General features: G+C 35.9%; 1 protein-coding gene and 1 long non-coding RNA gene across 7 annotated transcripts; both read left to right on the plus strand.

Annotated features, from left to right (window-relative positions):
- The first annotated feature begins 849 nt into the window (after window positions 1-849).
- On the plus strand, window positions 850-5,063 carry LOC116195206. The gene is made up of 4 exons (XR_004154597.1): window positions 850-1,632; window positions 2,175-2,361; window positions 2,539-2,609; window positions 4,087-5,063. It is a non-coding gene; the product is annotated as an uncharacterized LOC116195206 (long non-coding RNA).
- A 6,977-nt stretch (window positions 5,064-12,040) lies between these two features.
- Window positions 12,041-19,426, plus strand: LOC116195875 (probable myosin-binding protein 5). Of its 6 annotated transcripts, none has more exons than XR_004154716.1 (7): window positions 12,041-12,270; window positions 13,279-14,019; window positions 14,589-15,859; window positions 16,759-16,830; window positions 16,912-17,035; window positions 19,012-19,099; window positions 19,173-19,426. XR_004154716.1 is itself a non-coding variant. In XM_031525262.1 (5 exons), exons 2-4 carry the CDS (start codon window positions 13,362-13,364, stop codon window positions 16,816-16,818), a joined length of 1,989 nt encoding a protein of 662 aa, XP_031381122.1. In that variant the 5' UTR covers window positions 12,041-12,270; window positions 13,279-13,361; the 3' UTR covers window positions 16,819-16,830; window positions 16,912-18,511. The 6 variants fall into 6 exon arrangements, 4 of the variants coding, with proteins under 4 accessions (XP_031381122.1, XP_031381124.1, XP_031381125.1 ...); XR_004154717.1 differs by having other exon boundaries at window positions 19,220-19,426; XM_031525262.1 differs by lacking the exons at window positions 19,012-19,099; window positions 19,173-19,426 and having other exon boundaries at window positions 16,912-18,511.
- Window positions 19,427-20,441: the final 1,015 nt, after the last annotated feature.

Here is a 20,441-nt window from a genome sequence, read left to right on the forward strand (position 1 = left end):
GGGGTTCTTAGGATCATGGAGTACTCTTCAAACTATCTCCGGAAATTACCTTCATCTTACGAGTAGTGGAAAAATGGGCATTTTCAATAACGTTCCCGAGCCGATGACTCGTCAGGTGAATCGTTAACACCCGAGGTTAGGATTGGCCAGACTTAGGGGTTCTCAGGATCACGGAGCACTCTTCAGACTACTCCCCGGAAATCATTTTCACCTCATAAGTGATTCTCGAGTGGAAAAAGGGGTCCTTCCAGTGGGGTTCTTGAGTCGCTGGTTCATTAGGCGAAATATTAATAATCGAGGTTATGCTCGACCGGTCCCATTGACCCCAAAGACCAGGGAGCACATATCAGATCGAACTACATAAATCATTTAGGCTTTTCGTGTAGCTTCGGAATGGTCCTAAACGCCGCCCGAAAAATTTGGGATCGGATTTCAATAAAAGGATAACACAGTGCTTTCCAGACACCTCGAGACACTCAGGAAACGGTCAGAGAAGCCTAACTACAGGTTCCCTGGTCGTCTTCTAATCGATATTTGTATCCGGGGTCGCGAAGTCAATTGTTCTGCCCTGACAACAAAGCATATCAAAACGACTGAAACCAAATGCTGACACGCAGGAAGTTGACAAAAATGATTAATATCTCTCGGATCATCTAAACGGATCGAAACGTCTCCTAAGCTTCCGAGCCACTGGTTTATTGACGATTACGGAGACCCTTGATATTGGGCTCTAAATGTTCCTCTCCTCGCCACGATTGATAATATGTAGAGGGGTTGTTCTACTTATTATGAAAACGCGCTCGATCGGGACCCGAACTTCCTGATTCCTCTCTTCTACCCAATGGGACACACTTCTTCCATCCACTTTATTTCAAATCTCCCCACCTATACATGCACCAATACATACACTTCCCCTCTTTGGCTCTTCCCATCCACATCCATTTGTACCTCACTTCCTATCCATACACAATCCCTCTTCTTCCAATCTTCTTCCAACATCTCACTTCCTATCAACTCCATCCTCATATTCATCTTCTCCCTTACTCAACTTCTCCCATCCACTCTTCCATTCAAACCAACTATTCATCATCTTCTTCCATCTTCCACTCCATAATCAACTATCAACTTCTTTATCTAATAATTCAACCTTCCACTCAACTCTCTCTCTCTCTCTCTCTCTCAAAGATTTCAGCCATCTCCCCTCCCTAGGCCAAAACTACTTCATTTTGTTGGAAAACCACCTCGGTTTTTCGGTGACCGCTCCCCGACCCGACCTGTACTCAAAACAATCTTTATATCCCACACTTAGTCGACTTTTCGACTCCATTGGTGACATTATTTTCGTCATTTGAAGCCCCCAACACACAAAACCAGCACTGTGCAATCGTTGTTTCTTTGTGCTTTTCCTGTTCCTGGCGAGTTTCTAACCCCCACGACTATGGCTAGTCGTGCCCACACCTGTAACTCCTCTCCTTCTTCTATATCTCTTCTCTTATAGGTCTTTTGGTCCTGAAGATCCGAGCAAATCTGTGGCTTCCTCCTCTATCTGAGTACCCTCCTCGGCTCTCTATCACTCGCAGCCCCCATGCCCTCTCCTCGTTCTGAGCCACTTTACTGACGCCTCGGGCATAGGTATAACATTCTTGACCCCTAGAGAAGTTAGGACTTTTACATTAACGCACTCGTGGTGAGAGAAGACGGAGATTGGAGTTGAGGAGTTTGTTCGGACTTGAGACAATTCTAGAGGGTTCTCGGCCTAACCCAAGAGCGTTTGACATAATCAAACATCGGAAAACAGATGGAACAAAACCCTATGTTTCAGGATTCTGGCAAAACACATTCCGTTCATAACCTATTAACCTGCCAGTGTCATAAAACAGATCAACTTAAAAATGAAGGGTTTGACGACATACATCATGTCCATTGAGTCCTGTCTGAGCAAAATCTAATGCTACATACCCTTCGGGGTGGTCCGCGACTAATTTTCATAAGTGTATGTCATTTCTGTTTTGGTTTGTTTATGATGGAAACATGTATGTCAAGCAACCTCGGATGAATAAACTGATAATTATGTAAACGTGGCAGCTAATTCACATATTGTCTATTTTCTCTATTTTTATTGGTTTCTTATAAGTTATTATATGTTTTCTTACTGTTTGAGCTCGAATCATTAGGGCACGATCAACACAGTGTCCAACCCGATCGCGGTATGAGGTCTAGTCTCGAGTCACCGTTTCAACCTGAGTAGTATCCAAACGGAGGATGACTTAGGTCTGGACGTTTGTGTCCCCCGGGAAAGTGGATTCTCCAAAGTGGTGAGATCGTGCGTACACATGCGAGTCTCGACGAGATGAAATTTGGGTCCGTACAATCTCGTTGCATTATTATTAATAATTTTAATAATAGTCAATGGTCAACACTGCCGTTTGTCTCTTTGATGAATTCTTTGAAGACTTATGTAGAAATTCTTTTGTTGATTTTCCTTTTTTTTATTATTATTTTTTATTATTATTATTATATACAATTACTATACAACAGAGGAGCTGGAGGTAGATCGACGAACGCGAGGGAGAGCAACGGTTGCGAGGGGCCTCGATGGCTGAAATGGGGTAGGTCGGTTCTCTCCGATTTAATTTCAAGCCAGGTTGGACTCATTTCAGTTGGGTTGAGTATTATCGAAACAATCCAGTGGAAATTATGAAAAAGTAAAATGCAGTTTGCCTCCCAACCTCTGGGTCTAGTGGAAAAGTGCATCATGACCTTTAAAAAATTGCACTATATCACCCGACTTATTTAAAAAGAAGCAAAATGTACCCCGAGTGACTTTTCCGGCCAAATTTTAATTTATTAATATCATATGTCAAGAAATACTTTCAAAAACTACAAAAAAGAAATTTTTGGAAAAAAATGAACATAGAACAAGAAAAGGTGGTCGGGCGTGAGGAAGGCATGAGAGAGATTCGGGGACCTCGATTGCTTGGGCCATGTCCGAGTCTTTTATCAGCTGTGCAAGTCTTCTCTAGATCTTCTCAAGCCTTAAGAGCCTTGAGGATGAAAGAACAATGAGAGATACCCATTTCTTGTCCCATTTAGATGAATCAACAACACCCTGCCATGTCACTGGAACCAAGAACATGTTTCTATCCATTCTCTTCTAGGGTCAAATTGACCTTTAAATTCAAAACCTAGCCAATAATATATATATATATATATATATATATATAGGCAAATGGGAATGGAGAATCTGACTACTAGTCACTATAATAAGCAGAACCCTGCAATCAAACTAGTGAATGCCTAGATCTTTCATGTGCAAATTTTTAGTGTAGGTTTCTCTTCACTTTACATTTTCTGCTGCTTCTTCAATTATGTGGACATTAAGATTGGCTCTCAAGGCTTGAAAAAGAAAAAATGAGAGAAAAGGAGTGTGATTTGCTTTCTTTATTGTTTACTTCTCCACTCATGCTCCTCCTGACATCTCTCCCTTCCCTCTTTCAACTTGTTCTCTGTTTCTTTTTTAATTTTCATTTTTTTAGTTTTTGAAATTATTTCTTGAAATATGAAATTATTAAATTAATATTTAACTGGAAAAGTCATCGGAAAAGTAGCCCGAGGTGCACTTTGCTTCTTTTTAAATAAGTTAGGTGGTATAGTGCAACTTTTCAAAAATCATGGGGCACTTTGCCACTTGACTCAAAGATTAGGGGGCAAACTGCATTTTATTCATTATGAAAAGAAAAAGTATGAGTAGTGTTAGGGACATGATTTCGGGCTCCGACCCGATGCGGCCCGAAAGGCCTAGCGACCCGAGGGAGGCCCAACGAGGCTCAACCCGGTCATTCGCGAGACATATCCAGCCCTCCTAACGAGGTCCACTCGCGAGGGCCTATTAATATGAGTTATAATGGAGAATTTTTTATAACTACGGGATATGTTTCATAATATATCGAGGTATGGAATACGGAAATATACCGAATATCTTGTCATTGTGGTGATATAATCTATCTCTAAAACCTCTATAAATACATGCACTTTACATGTTTTTAGGGTTGATCAATAATTCAATATTTTTTCCCATATTCACAGCTCACACTAACTTGAGCGTCGAAGAGAGAAATCGGTCATCATCCCCAATCTCCCCTTGTGCAAGTGTTTGAGACTAAACGTGGGCTGTGAATCAAGTCTCTTCATCGACAAAACACACGTGAGTTACTCGTGGTTTGAATTCGAATTTCCTGGTCCTAACAAGTAGGGAATCTTTGTGTTACACAAATATAGATACGTTTAAGGTCGAGATTTTATCTGGGTAAAATCTAAGGGCTAAAAGTGAAAACGACCAGGGTTGTTGTTTTTCAATCAACCGCCCTATAAAGTATGAAGTACAAACTTGCAAGGGATCATGGATTCGTTCAGTTCATGCAGAATACTTGGAGTCATCCAAATTCACGGCACATGGTAACTTTCCCCTACTTAATCGGGCTATACCGGTTTAAAGGTATCTTACAATCAGTCCTAATCACCTCTTCGTGCATTTTGAAAAATCTTTATTATTTGTGCTATCGATTAAAAAAAAAAAAGGAACTTTGATTTTCGTTTGAAATCTTATGAGTAGTATCTGCTTTGACTATTTACAATTTACATGAGAACTCGGGAGGATAGGCCATTATCATCTTCTTTAAAAAGCGTAAAAAGGTTAGTTCAAATTGTTCGATATTTGTTTTTCTTAAATAAGATTCCGTGTTTGAGCCTTATGAATGGAAGTAATCTATGCTGGAAGAATTTCACTTTTTAGTGTGCCAACCGACTTGTACTGGATTAATCAGGACTCAAATAGGCGTTCGCATATTATTGTGTACACCGAAAAGTATAGGTAACGCAAGCATGATTTCCAACACAACAATTTTTATATTTTACTTTTTGGGTGAAAGAACAACAGAATGTATTTCAAGATGCAACAAAGTACCCAATTATTTCAGAATGCCTCTGTCTTCTGAGGGAGATATATAGGCATACAGCATTTGATACATATATATAATATTGCAAGCATTTTATTTCTGGACATAAGCCGTTTTGCAACCATCCAAGCATGAATCTCCACAGCCTACAACAAAAGAAGAGAAAAGTAAATGAGTCTCTTAATAAATGTAAGTAGGTGTGCATGCAACGAAAATTTGTCCGCACCACTGACAAGTTACAGTTAAAATTTAAATCCATTACCGGAACTGGCATCAAGGCATGAAGCCATAAAACAACCAATATTGCAATGGTCGACTGCAGTTGAGCTGCGCATGCAGCTCGCCATACACTCGATCATACAGTCTAATGGGTGCTCAATAAAACCGACGCATCGAAAATTACAATACATCTTGCACAACTGTCCTTTGTCAAGAGAGGGATGTGCCTGTGCATTGGTCGATGTTGGCCAAGATACTACAAGAATCATTATCCCAACCAGGACCATGACCTTCAGATTAACAGCTTCCATATTTTCCCTTTCCCCTGTCTTTAAATGATACAGAGCTTTTGATTGTATCGCTTTGAAGGGTAGGAAGAGAACAGAAAATCACACACACACACACACACATATATATACTGGAATTTTGCTTGAAACATATATTTTATGAATTTGCTAAAATTGGAATTCATGAATAAATATAAATATATGTGCATGCATCATATTTGTAATACACATATCCTCACAAGGCAAGAAACTGAATCCTCACTTAATTCCAATTCATTACATAGTTATGGAAAGTCATTATACACCCAAAAATTATTAAAAAAAGATTCGTTCAAAAAAATAAAATAAAAAAGAAATGCGAGAGAAATTATATGTGGTCCCTATATTAATGTAACATGATAAGAAAAATCAATAAAATTTGTTATTATACGAATTTAGGCGCAGTGCATGTATTTATAAGCACATTTATATGTTATTACAATTGCATTGTGCTTCATCACTCCACATGACAAGGCAAGTCATTGAAAAATTTTCCAAAAAAATAGTCTCAACGTAGAAGTCGTGTACGGAAAAATATTTTAAATGATCCAACGTCATAATGATATCTTAAGAAAAACTAAAGTATTATCTATATTGTAAAATTGGGTCAATTACTTTGGTGGTACAAAAAGTTTGCTAAATGTAACAACACTATGGGTATAAAAAGAATTTTTTGCTACAATTTAGTACATAAATGTTCAAAATTATTTTAATGTAATGCATTCCGTCATCTTTCCCTTCACGTCGTCATCTATTGTTGACGTGACAGATACTATGCGTCATTTTTATAACGTGAAACCAATCATAACGCGTCATATCATTGATGAAGATAGAAAATCTGAAAATTTCAAATAAAAATACATAAAAATAATAAAACACAAAAAATAAAAATAAAAATGCAAAATAATATATTTAAAATAAAAAATCTCTCTAAACTCTCTCTCTCTCTAGAGTCTCTCTCTATGCCCACTCTCTTTCCTCTCTCTGTCATCTGTCTCTCTGTTCACTCTCCCCTCTCTCTCATTTGTCTCTCTACCCACTTGAAACAGAAATGCTCAGCTGTTTTGTTGGTGTATCATGATTGACCTCCCCTTCTTAAGAACCACTTGCTTACGGGTTCAAATCTTTGTATTCCACACCTTTTTTTTATTTTTATTTTTTTTCCCCAATTTTCACATTCCCTATACTATTATTTCTTTCTTTTTTGTTAGTCTTAACTTTTTTTCTCTACAAATAAAGTATTTCTCCTTTTTTAATACAAGAAAACAATGGATGGTGCCAATTTTGGTATTAGTCCCTATTCACAATTTCATGTAATATGATAATTCTAACTTTTGTCTTGGCTTAAACATATTTGCAATTTCAATATTTTTTTCTTTTAGAAAAATAGAGTCTTTCTACTCAATGTCTACCTATCTAAGATATCTAGAGCATATATCCTGAATTAAATTTAAATAAATTAAATATGCACAAAAATTTATTATAGCATAATAAATGAAATATTATTATTACATAATTGTAGTCATGTAGAATTTCTATAAGAATAAAGCAACATATAAATCTCTACATAATGAAAACCGGTCCGTATCTTTATAATATTGCCACCTATTTCCATTTTCAGTTTTTCAATTTTGACCTAAAATATCCTTTTGTTTTCAAAATTTTCCATAATATTTTTTATATTTTTATTTATATTCTGTGATGAGCTTTTCCTTTTGTTCTTTTACATTAATATACAATACATGAGAGCGAGTACGTATGCACAATATTGTATCGTAGGGTCCAGTCTATTTAAAATTTTAGAAATTTTCGCAAACTTTTCCCACCTACGGGACCAACCCTCCTCTTTTTTTTTTCTTTTTTTTTAAATTGTTTATTTAAGTATAAAGAACCTATTTCAAGTGGTCAACAATTCAAACCGTCTCTTTTTTAATTTGTAATCTTAGAAATGTCCTAATTTTTCTGTAAAAAATAATATTACGTCAGCCTATTGACTGAGATTAATTATTGGGCAAATTACAAAAAAAAACCCAAATTTTGTAAAAAGTCTCAGTTTTGTCCTAAATTTTGTTTTGTAACAAAAAAAACCATAAGTTTTCTAAAATGTCTCAAAAATGACATCCGTTATAACTTCCGTCAATTTTTGCTGCTGATGGTGGGTCCCTTTAACAGTCCACGTAGGCAAAAATTGATGGAAGTTATAACGGAGGTCATTTTTGAGACATTTAGAAAATTTATAGTTTTTTCTGTTACAAAACAAAATTTAGGACAAAATTGAGACATTTTACAAAACTTGAGTTTTTTTTTTGTAATTTACCCTTAATTATTACTTAAGCATTGACTTTGTCGTGACTACGAAATGATTTTGATGAATTTCAAATTTCTACACTATAAGTAAAGTTCGTGCACAACGAAGCCACTATTAGTATATTTTATTGTGATCATGATATTTTAATTAAAAATATTGAAAATTCAGAAATGTTAGCTTTTAAATCAAAGACGGTCTCGGCAATGCCAGTAATTGGCCCAAGGTCTGCTCCTTGATGTTTAATTATGTTTCTGAAGCTGGAAAAGAGTTGATGAACCTTCTGTGGTGTCGAAGCTCTAGGAATATTAATTATCAAGCAAGAGTTCATAATCATTACACATAAATAATTTTATTATTACTTTATGCTATATTTTAATTAGTTATTAACGAAACTAATATGATAAACTAAACAATTAATTTAAAAAAATTTCGACCCGTGGCATCACGCAAGTTGCACCCTAGTATATATGAAGCGAATATTTGGAACGAATCTATGTAATAAAGATATTGATGATTAATTTAATATAGAATGCTCAAATAAGGCAATTAGTTGTAAAACTGATATGCTCTCGGATCAGAAACGGATAAAAAATAATGGTGGAAGGTAGAACTAACTAAACTCACTCGATATAATAAATCGCCATGAGTAATAAAAGTTATTTTGATTCGCCACGCTTAAGAATGAACGATAAGAATCGGGATCTTCACCACTAAACAACAAGAGATAAGAAGGATGGAGAAGCTCGAGATAATTTCATTCAAATATTCAAGTCTACCAATTGTTGTTCACAATAAAGCTTATATAATGCTTTTACAATCATCAGAGTTAAAGAAAAGTAAATATACTTAGTCCCCAAGTATGAGAAAGAGAAAATTCTTGAAAAGATCTGAGAAAAGCACAAAAGTCTTCATGCTCAAAGTAATTTCATTCAAATGTTCAAGTAGGACAATCCTTGTTCACAATAGAGCTTTACATAATGCTCTTGCAATCAATGGAGTTAAAAGAAAGGCAAATATACTTAGTCCCCAGACATGCGAAAGAGAAAATCCTTGAAAAGATAAGAGAAAATCACAAAATCTTCATGCATTAATTGTGGTTGTTGTCCTCGAGGATGGCTGCATTTATGAATGGAAAATTCGTCCAAACCATAGGTGGTCCTCGGGAAGCCAAAATAAGCTGGTTTAGGTGTATTAACACCTTTTTAATGCATTGGAGTATAGAGATGGGAATTGTCCTTGTTTCATCGAGTTTCCGGGCCACAGATCGGGTAATTAGGCAGAAACAGAATCAGTAATTCCCTTGGGCTGATTCTTGTAGCACATTAATCCCTCCGGGTTGGAAAAGACTCGACTTTGAGGCTTCGTCAGTCTTTTCTTGGTTTTCACAATTGCCTTGATACTGAATGATACACTCTCAAAATCATATTTAAGCTCCGATACCAAATGATGCGCTGTTGGATCAGAAATGGATACGAAAGAAGGGTAAAAAGTAGCACCAACTAGACTCACTTGATAAAATAAATCGCTAAAAGCAAGAAAGTTATTTTGATTCGTCACGCTCAAAGATGAACAATAAGAATTAGGATTTTCTCTACCAAACAACTGGATTATTTAGATAAGAAGGATAAAAGAATACTCAAGGTAATTTCATTCAAATATTAAAGTATGCTGATCCTTGTTCACAATAGAGTTTATATAATGCTCTTATAACCACTAGAGTTAAAAGAAAAGTAAATATACTCGGTCCTCAAGTATGGGAAAGAGAAATTCCTTGAAAAGACAAGAAAAAAAGGTCAAAAGTCTTCATGCGTTAATTATGATTGTTGTCCTTGAGGGTAGCTGCACTTATGAGGTAGAAAATTCGTGAGTACGCTCCCACTGTCGCCATCTATTTATTCATTAGTAACTGTTTTTGTTCACAATATATTTTTATCACCAATTAACCCTAAATGTTGACATTTCGTCTACCATTTATACCCTTTCGTAATAGAAAAGTGATGGAAAAGATAATGCTGTTCATAAATTTTCCGCCACGGAGGTTAACGGAATGGTATAAATGGTAGACGGAATTCCAACATTTGGAGCTAATTGGTGACAAAAATATGTCAGGGACAAAAACGAATGCTAATGAATAAGTGGATGACGATAGTGATATTCTACTCAAAATTCGTCAAAACGATTGGTGGCCATCCTCCATAACCAAAAGAACCTGGTTTAGGTGTATTAACCCATTCTTTATTGCATTAACTATAAAAGTTAGACTCGCGCTTGCTGCATCAAGTTTCCAGGCCATTGGTCGGGTAATTGGGCCAACCAGAGAGTCGGTGATTTCTTGGAATGATTCTTGAAGCACATAAAAAATTGGAGTTTTTACTTCAAATGGCTAATGATTTATCCGTTTTGTCAAATTTATCCTATGTTTTTTTTTGTTAGATATATCCCATGGTTTACTTTTTGCATCAAATCTATCCCGACGTTATCTTTTCCGTCGACATTTAATGGTCGTGCTGACGTGGCACGTGGAGAGATAGTGGGCCCCACTTGCCACGTGAGCACCACGTTAGCACAACCGTTAGATGTCGATGGAAAAGATAACGGCGGGATATATTTGAAGCAAAATGTAAATCATGGGATATAGCTGACAAAAAAAAACATATGATAGATTTGACAAACGCGTAAACCATGGACCATTTTAGATAAAAACTCATAAAAAATTATTAGTAACTAATTTAAAATTTATTTGATTAAACTCAATATTATGATTTTGAAAATTAAAATTAACAATTGAAAATATTTATTATTCTTAAAGGCTAATTTATCTGTTAAAAATATAGATAATTATTCTATAAATGTAATTAGACATATGAAAATAAATTCATGCAACACAATGATGGAGCACTAATATTTCCTTGGAAATTTAGAGGAATTAGTGAGGGAAATTCTCTCAGTAATCCCTCAATAAAATGTTTAATGGACGATTTTTTTTCTTCAGAGGATGATTTTATTGAGGGAACTCATCCCTCGGTAATCCTTCAAAAATCCACCGTAAATATTACTTTTTTTGATGGAATTTCAAGGGATTTTTCATCAAAAAAGGCGTTATGTTTTGTAGTGATAAATGAGCTTAGTTAATTAATGGAAGTAAAGATAGAAAAAGACAATCTATAACACATAATTTACAGTAGAATTGGTACATCTATCAGGCATTAAATATATTGATATAAATAAATATTTTCATTTTATATAGAAATTTAATCAATATAGTTTTATTATCTATGAAATGATTCATAATAAAGAATCTTGAAATTTTTATTCATGATACAAGTTCTTGTTATAGAATTTGATGGATTAAAATATTTTAAATAAGTATTGTATGTAGTTTTATGCTTTTACTAATATTTTAAGAATATATATATAGTTTTTACATCGATAATATAATAATGAAGATATTCATATATATTATAATTTGTTTTTTCTTTATTTTAATTTTAGAAAATTTGAAAAAGTTCTAATTTAGTCTCGAATTTACGTATGGAAGATTTTTTGAATATTGACTGTAATTTTCATTATATCTCCCTTAGGTATTTCTAAATTTATATAATTTACATTCCTATAAAATTTATTGTAATGTAAATATTGATCGGAGGAGGTTAATTTTAGAAGCACTAATTATTTTTATTTATTTATTTCGGTGTTAATTCAAAATTTAAATTAAACATTTATATGATAACATGTTTAGTTATACAAACATGTCTTAATTTTCAATTGAATGGATTGGTCTTCATTAGTAAAATCACTTCGCAGAAGAATCGCAACAACTTTTTTCATAATTACGTTTTGTATACGTTAATTTTATGTCCTTAAATTATACGCATAATTTAAAATATTTGTGGAAGCTACCGAAATATAAATTTATCAAAAAAATGTATCAATTATAATATTTTATTCCAAATTTGAATAGAATAAATATATAAAAGGCTCGTGCATGGCATGGGTAATATGCTAGTCTATTTGTTAAACCAATTCATTGGGAAAGTCACATATGGACCATGAATGAATGATCATCAATCGTCAATCATGTGGGCATCATTCATTTCAAACGACAAAAATCAACCGATCTCACCAAATGAAAAGCTTCAACCAGGGTATCAATTTGGTTGGTTGAGATTGTTAGGTAATTCTTTGTCTTTTTACCTCTTGGATTCGAATATAATGAAACGAAGAAAATCGACAATATTAAGAGTCATATCCTTTAGTAAATAGCTTGGGCCTGGACTAATTAGGGACGACTGAACTTCCGTCCACTGCCTCCCAACGCCACAACCGTCCAAACTTTTGTATTAGGGCCTTTCAATCAATCGCTCAGATGCGCTACGCAAAAACGCATTCATCAGTTCAGCTCAGTGCAATAAAGAGAAGGACCCGTCGTTTCTTTGCATCCAACTCGTCAGCCAGCCAACCGGTGAGCTCGCGCTTCTTGGAAAACCCATTATTCTCTCCTCTGCTGCTTCTGGCAATCGTTGATTGACGGATTGCGTTAACTCATTGGGAGATTTAGTTACGAGGATTGAAACTGGTGGGGAATCGCATGCTTTCTGTTAGCAATCAAACGTCAAATTTTGTTTTGTTTTGTTTTGTTCACTTCATCCGAAGTTTCTATTTACAATCGGAACAGCGCATTTGTGTTGAGATTCAACTGATGTATGTTAAGAAACGTATTCTGGGGTGGCTTCTTTTTTTTTTTTTTTTGGGAGCTGTTGGATGAATGGTGAAGCTTTCTGTTCCGTGTCAAGATGCTCTGTTCGAAGCTGTTCGAAGAATTCCGTGGGGATGGAGTGGAAAATGGTCAAGCAACACAGAGTTCGTTATCTAGGAGCGATTAGATGAATGGTTTTCATATTGCAGGAATAGGGCTAATCAAAGAAACAAGTTACCGATTAAATCTGTATACTGATAATACATGAATATCGAATCAAATCGTATGTCATTTGCTGTGGAAAGAGCACTCTTATAGTTTTGGTCAGAACAAGAAGAGCAACCTAGCGAAAACTCGGGTTTATAATTGCGCGCTTCCTATCAGACATTGTCCCCATTTTGGTCTTCCTGTAGTTCCACAAAATTTTCGAATTTAATGAGAATATTCTCCTGCAACTAGTTTTACGGTTAAACAAAAGTTGGCGGTGTTATTTATTTTATTTATCACGCTTAGATATCATTAGCTCTTGCTCTCTGTCATGACTTATAGATGAAACTTATGTGCTGCATCTTGTCTCACGAAAGTTTTCTGATTCAATTTTGAATGCATAATTTTTGTTGCATTTGCTGCTTAATTAAGTAAGTAATTATTCTGTCCAATTAGAAAAAAGTTAATTGATTTTCTTTTGTCACATGAGATACTGAAAAATAGAAAGACAATAATTTTTTGTCAAGAAGACTGATGCTGGGGTTTATCTTACTCTCTGCATTTCAGCTTTTGAGACACCAAGAAGATCTGCGTAATTTGATGGTCATCACACAATAAATTGGACAAAGAGGCTGTAGTGCTGGGGAAAAATGGCATGCAAGGCAATACAAATGTGGACTTTTCCTGGCCTGGTCGGTGCATTTCTTGATCTTGCCACAGTATATTCGTTGCTGTGTGCCTCTACTGCAGCTTATATTGCTTCAAAGTTTCTGAGTCTCTTTGGTTTGTCCCTGCCTTGCCCTTGCAATGGTGTTTTCGGGCATGTCAATAATAACAGTCAGTGTGTACAGAAAGTCTTAGTGGATTGCCCATTACAAAAAATATCGTCCCTTAATGTATCGGTTAGAAGCAAGGCCCCATTTGTTTCGTTACTAGTCAGTTGTCAGAACTGTGAAGTGGACTCACACCTTGGCAAAAAGAGCGTTCATGGAAGTCTAGAAGATGAAGACTCATGTAACTCGTGCTCGGAGAAGAGGTTGGAGCACTCCCCTCCCATAAATAAATATGATATGCATTTTGGAATATCAGACTTGTGCACTGCAGAAGAACGAAATGTTGCTGAGAGTCAGAAGCGGAGACTGGGTATTCGACGGCGTAGAAGAGGTTCTGTACAATATCGGCGGTTATGTTCATCTTCTGCGCACGATTCCATTGTACTTGATTCCCAATATTTTTCTGTCCCACCCAGCACCATCAACTCAGATGATGAGACTACTAAAGAGAGCTGCAATGACATGCAGCACGAGTGTAAGCATTCTTTCTGTTGTGTTACTGTAATTACTTTGTCAATAACTAAATGCTATCCTTATTTAGCAACTCTCTCCCAAACAATGACTTTAAGAGTTTTGGTAACACAATGTCTCGAACTTATCTCGTATACGTTTATAATAGACTGTTAGTAAACTTTGTAAACATTTAGGACCTCGTTTCCACCTGTCAGACCTATTGTTTGCGTTTTACTATAACTCTCGTTTTGTGGTATATTGCCTAGATTAAACTGAAAAACGTAGACTAAAATAACCACTAAGTTATTGTGAGTTGATTTTACCTTGTAAAAAATCCTTTTGTATCTTGAGATGATTTTGCGTCAAGGATAAGCATGGACTCATTATGTGCAATACTGGAGCAAATTATGGATTTCATCATGGTATCATAGAAGTATAACAAATGCCAAGGCACTAGCACATCTTACACAACATCAAATAAATTTAGGTGAAATTGCAGACAAGTTAGTTATTTTTCATGTTTTTAAAAACTTGACATTTTGACCCCCATATACATTCTGGCACCCTAAAACGTGAGTTTACTTTATGAAGGTGTTTGTGATGCTGTTATAGGTCATATGGAAGCTCCAGATGACAAGGAAAAATCAAAAGATATTACTTTGCAGGAAAATAACATGATTGGTTTTGGATCAAACCAGTCCATAGATGAATTTAGGGACACATCAGAAGAGGTATCAGCTGCTGAAGAATTCTCCTGCGATAGATCGCTAGAGATTGGCAGCTCTCGCTCATACAAGAATGAAAAGGACATAATTAGAGTTTTGGAACGTGCCCTAAGGGAAGAACAACTTGGTCATGCTAATCTTTGCCTTGAGCTAGAGAAAGAGAGAAATGCCGCTGCTACAGCTGCAGACGAAGCAATGGCTATGATTTTACGTCTTCAAGAGGAGAAGGCATCAATAGAAATGGAAGCTCGACAATTCCAACGAATCACAGAAGAGAAGTCTGCTTTTGATGCTGAGGAGATGAACATTATGATGGAGATACTTGTAAGGAGAGAGAAGGAGAAATATTTCATGGAGAAGGAAGTGGAAGCTTATAGGCAATTGATTTTTGCAAATGAGCAGTTAGATAGTGAATTGCAAGACACTGCAGCCACTCAGGGACAAGGGACTTGCTCTATTCTGTCTTCAACAGAGAAACCTGAGATGATGCTTCGACGAATCAGCAAAGCCTTCGACCAGGAAGAATTGGGATTACGAGATGCAGAAACTCCTGTGATGTGTGATATTACGGCAATCAACTGCCAAAAAAGCCCTTCCAATTTTGGGGAATTTCAAGTTTTATCAGCTGATGAGCATGATATTCAAAATAAAGACATGAAAGGATTGGGGGACGAGCAAGAGGAAAGTCAGAACACTTTCTCAGGTGAAGATGTGGGATCAAACAGTAAACAACTTTTGGGTATTCCTCGAAGTAGTAGTCATATTAGTAATAACATAGACACAGAAAATGACAGGAAAGGACTAGACATTTGCAGGAGCTGTTCGGATATTTTTCTAGGCTTCAAAGCAAATTGTTGCGCTCAGCCAAAGTTGCCCTCCGATTTACGGAGAAAGTCCATGTCAGCATTTGATTATGAGAGGATGAAAATTGATAGTGAAGTGGGATGGCTCAGGGAGAGGTTAAAGTTTGTCCAGAAGGGAAGAGAGAGACTTAACTTATCTGCGGCAAGCCCTGAAGGGGGAAATAGTCAGTTGCAGCTATTGGAAGACATAGCCGTTCAACTACGGAAGATTCGGCAATTAAGAGATCCTGGGAAGGCTAAGCGTCAAGCTTCTCTCCCACCTCTATCCTCTAAGGTGCAGTATCATATTTTTCAAATTTTATTTTGTTGATAAAACAGCAAATTATAATACTTGCATTTGAAGTTAAAAGCGAAAAATTTTTGTGGCTTCTTTTACGTGAATGTTCTCCGATATCCACCGAAATGAGTCTGTTGGGGCTTATTGATTTAGAATTGAATTAGACTATGGTTATTGGTGTAACTCATCAGTTAACTTGCATCAAAGATCATAAGTTAGCTCTACTATGTAGGATATATGGATTATCATGCAATATACATTGGACTTGAACAATCTTTAAAAGCCGTATGCAATGAAAACTCCATATGTAAGTTTTGTTCCTGCTTGGGTAAGTTTGATATTATTCATGACATTAGGTCCACATCAGTTAGCTAAGAGCTGGGACCTGGTAGCAATTCCTTTTCCTTCTTAATTGAGCATGCAATCTTTTAAATTTATGCAGAGACTTCCCATCCTTTGTCTTCGTTGATAGAACAATAATGAAGTACAGTTCAAATGCATAATCATTTCTATGTTACTCCATCCAATTCCCTCACCATTCTGTCATACCACACGAAGCCATATTTCACATTTTATTTTCTAGACAATTCAATGTTTTTGCCTTTTGACTGACTGCACTCTGCTGCTACTTTTGGGGCTTGAGCTCTCCGACTTCAACCATTCACCGAGTTGAAACAGTATTATATCTATGCCGGTCCCTGAATTCTCTCATTCTTGTCCACACATTCCTGGATGGAGGAAAGAGGAAAACGACGAATACAATTTATTAGTAAAAAGAATTGTGAGCTATGGTTGTTGCTTAGTTAAACCTGACAGAATGCATAGTCCTTTCAATGCCGAATTCATTCCACTATTTGCTCTCGAGTGTCACTGAAGATTACACTTAGCATTTGCAGGACGTATTAAAGAAGAGACATTGGCGAAGCCCTTCTTCAGAAGAGCATCGGAGCTCTTAATCTGAGCTGTGGGTAATGATTGTGTTAGGCACATCCGTTTCCCCTTAATCTGTAGCAGTTCTTATTGACTAGCCTTAGCATTTCGGCTTGCAGGTGGAAGATCGAAGTCCAATCCTGCTAATTACCTGTCGCTGTACAGATGTTTCTCATACTTGTCATCCTATCGAAGTGATCTGGGATACAATTCTGCCATTTTGTGCTGAGAAATAATGTCTATGTACGTTTCTTTAACTTCTTTGTACGTAGCACGTGGCATCCAAACTCCTCTTTTATATGTCCCACTTCTTTCTGCTCTTTTTTATAAAATTTCACTTGGCCTATAAGTGATTTAGTCCATTTCTAACCCAAAAGGTCGAGCCATCTTGGCACTTTTCAAACACTCCATATTCTTCTTTGTTATCTTCAGTTGGCCAATTAAGGACTCCTTCTCTTGGAGCTCTCTAACCTTATCCCTCAGTTTCACGATAGTAGTCTCTAGATCAGCATGCTTCTGTTGAAGCTCTACCCCGATACAACACACCTCATCCCTCAGTTTCACGATCGTAGTCTCTAGATTCTGTTGAACCTCTTCAACTTTCTCCTTGAGCAGCTTGAGAATGGAGGAGTCAGTTTCCTTCTCTTCTACAGTCACAGTCATTATCAGCAGCTTGAGAATGGAGGAGTCAGTTTCCTTCTCTTCTACAGTCACAGTCATTATCGTCGGCAGATAATACTCAAAACCACATAGAATCGCTAAAGATCAAGGAGGGTGATGAGGATTCCGGGGGAGTATAATGAGGGAATCGCTCAACTGAAGTCTCGGAGCTACGCAGAACCGAGAGAATCATTGCCGTCTCTCTCGCATTGGAGTATTCTCTGCACACAATGATGACTGTGCAACTCTGAGACTTTAGTTGAGCGATTCTTCATTATACTCCGTCGGAATCCTCGTCCTCCTTGATTTCTGGCGATTCTCTGTGGTTTAGAGTATTCTTTGCTGGTGATGATGATTGTGACTGAAGAAGAGGAAATTGACTCCTCCATCCTCAAGTTGCTCAAGGAGAAAGTTGAAGAGGTTCAACAGAATCTAGAGACTACGATCGCAAAACTGAGGGATGAGCTATGTTGCATTGGTGCAGAGCTTTAATAGAAACATGTTGATCTAGAGACTACTATCTCGAAACTGAGGGATGAGGTTAGAGAGCTCCAAGAGGAGAAGCAGTCCTTAATTGGCCAACTGAAGATAACAAAGAATAATGCGGAGTATTTGAAAAGTGCCAAGATGACTTGAGCTTTTGGATTGGAGATGGACCTAATGGCTTATACGCTCAGTGAGATTTTATATGGTATCGGAGTGGATTAGGCTTTCGTGTGCCCATGTGAGGACTCACGTTAGGCTCGAGTGTTAAACTTGTGGCTAGTGAAGTCCGAGTCTGGAAGTGAAAGCTCGGCTCATAGTTGGTTTGACTCTCTCGCTCTTGCCCGAGTGTGGAAGAGGAAGTCCAACTTGATGTAGTTAAGGCCCGAGTCCGGAAGAAAAGAGAGTCCGGCTTGAGGTAAGTAGTTGAGGACAAGCGTTTAAGTGCACGTGGCATATGTAGGTAAATGGTGAGAAAGACCATACGGTGCCACGTGAGGACGAATATTTGAAAGATTTTGTTTCACACGGAAAAATTAAAGAGAAATTCACGAAATTATAAGGGATTGAGTATTACAACCTATTGGTTCGAACTTTTTGGTTGAAGATGAGCCTAATAGCACTGCCTGTTTGATTTTTAAATCTGATTTTAAGATTTTAACTATAATTTTAATTTTACTCACTACACAATAAAAGTCAACAATACAATTATTACTTTTCTATTTTTCTTCAATTTTTTAACCATTTAATTTAATTTTTAATAATAAATTCTTTCAATTATTCATTACTTTTTCTACAATTCAACAATAAAATCATTACTTTTTTTCAATTATTCATTACTTTTTCACACTTTTTCTCATAATTCAATATTATAATCATTACAAACTAATTAAAATCAAAATTAAACTCAACTTTAAAATCAAACAGACAAATTTTGGTAATAACAACTTTCATATCCTGTTTTTTTGAAGGGGATAATTTCTGTATGATTAGTCACTTCGCGATCCCTGTTGTGATCTTTTTTTCTTTTTGTTGGCTTTGATTTTGATACATGCGGCCCATATGAATTTGTTCAGGTAACAGATCGGTCTCTGTTAGATTGTTATGTGAATAAGAAGTCAAGCATGCAGTGGGACTTCAGTGATTGACATATCTTCAATCCATGTAACTTGCTCAGCAACCGTCTCTTTTTTTTTTTTTTTTTTGCTGAATAACAACCGACTCATAACTGGCACAGGTTTTCTTTGCCGCCTGGAACATCCTAAACGGTATCTGTGATTACAGATTAACATCTACAAAGAAGTGAAGCAGCGATGTGTTCATAGTCATTGGCAGTACCCCGAGGACTTCTCCGTAGGGTGTTGACTTCCCTAGGAAGTTGCACGAGTATATTAGACATTGTGTCCGCGGTAGGGATGGTTCTATACTAATTTTAAATTTTTTGATAAATTATTAATAATATTATCTAATTATGAGATTTTACTTGTAAAATTTAATTAAATTGATCTTCTAATAATTATGTTAAGTTTGTATAAATTAGAAAAAAAAAATATATAGAAAGAAAATATATAAGATTTAAGAGCAACTGAACTAAAATTATTGTTTAGGAAGAAGGGGTGCTGACAAAATGATAGGAAAAATGGTCAACGAGAGTAAAAGTAAAAAAAAAAAAGAGTAAAATATAATGAGTATTAGTTTATTCAATGGATTCAATGGTTATTCCCATTAAATAAAATTTTGGATTCCGTTGACTTAGAAGAGCAACAACATGAAGGTGATTTAACACCTAAATATCTTAGATATAATATACAACTTTTATGGGAGAAGAAAATGTATGGATAGGTGATTTCAAGGAAACAACAATACACAATTGTACTAAACAACAAGTATAGTTGGAGATTAAATATTTTAGTCAAGGTTATCAGAATCGTGATTCTACTTAGAATCGGTCGAGGGTCGTGGAATTGTGAATCGTATAATCGAATCATGAATCATAAAATTCAACCTGTAATTAAAAAAATAACATATATATATATATGTATAATACTTTCTTGAGCAGAAAAAATCAATTATTGTTCATTCAAATAAAGACTACAAACCAACAAACCAATAATAAGTCATAAAATTATAAGATATCGTTACAAATTATTGAAGTTCAAGGTCCAAATCATAACTCAAAGGATACACTAATACCTTTCCCATTATGGCCAAAGATATTAATATTGAGTCATAAAATAATGACTAATTATTATTTCACCATCTGTTACCACTCAAGAACGAAGGGAATACTACCCTTCTCATCAAAAAATCTAGCTCAATTGACATGAATAGGATGAAAACATTATACTTCTTATCAAAATATGACAGTTCTGACTGGTGCAAAAGTCCATCTTTTGAGATTTTTATGAGTGGGGAAAACAAGCTTTTGTTGAATTTTTTTTTCCCAACAAGGCACTAAGAGCAAATCAAGAAACTCTATAAGCAAAATGACTTATTCTAATCTAAT

Source organism: Punica granatum, chromosome 2 (assembly GCF_007655135.1).
Source record: "Punica granatum isolate Tunisia-2019 chromosome 2, ASM765513v2, whole genome shotgun sequence".
Lineage (NCBI taxonomy): Eukaryota > Viridiplantae > Streptophyta > Magnoliopsida > Myrtales > Lythraceae > Punica > Punica granatum.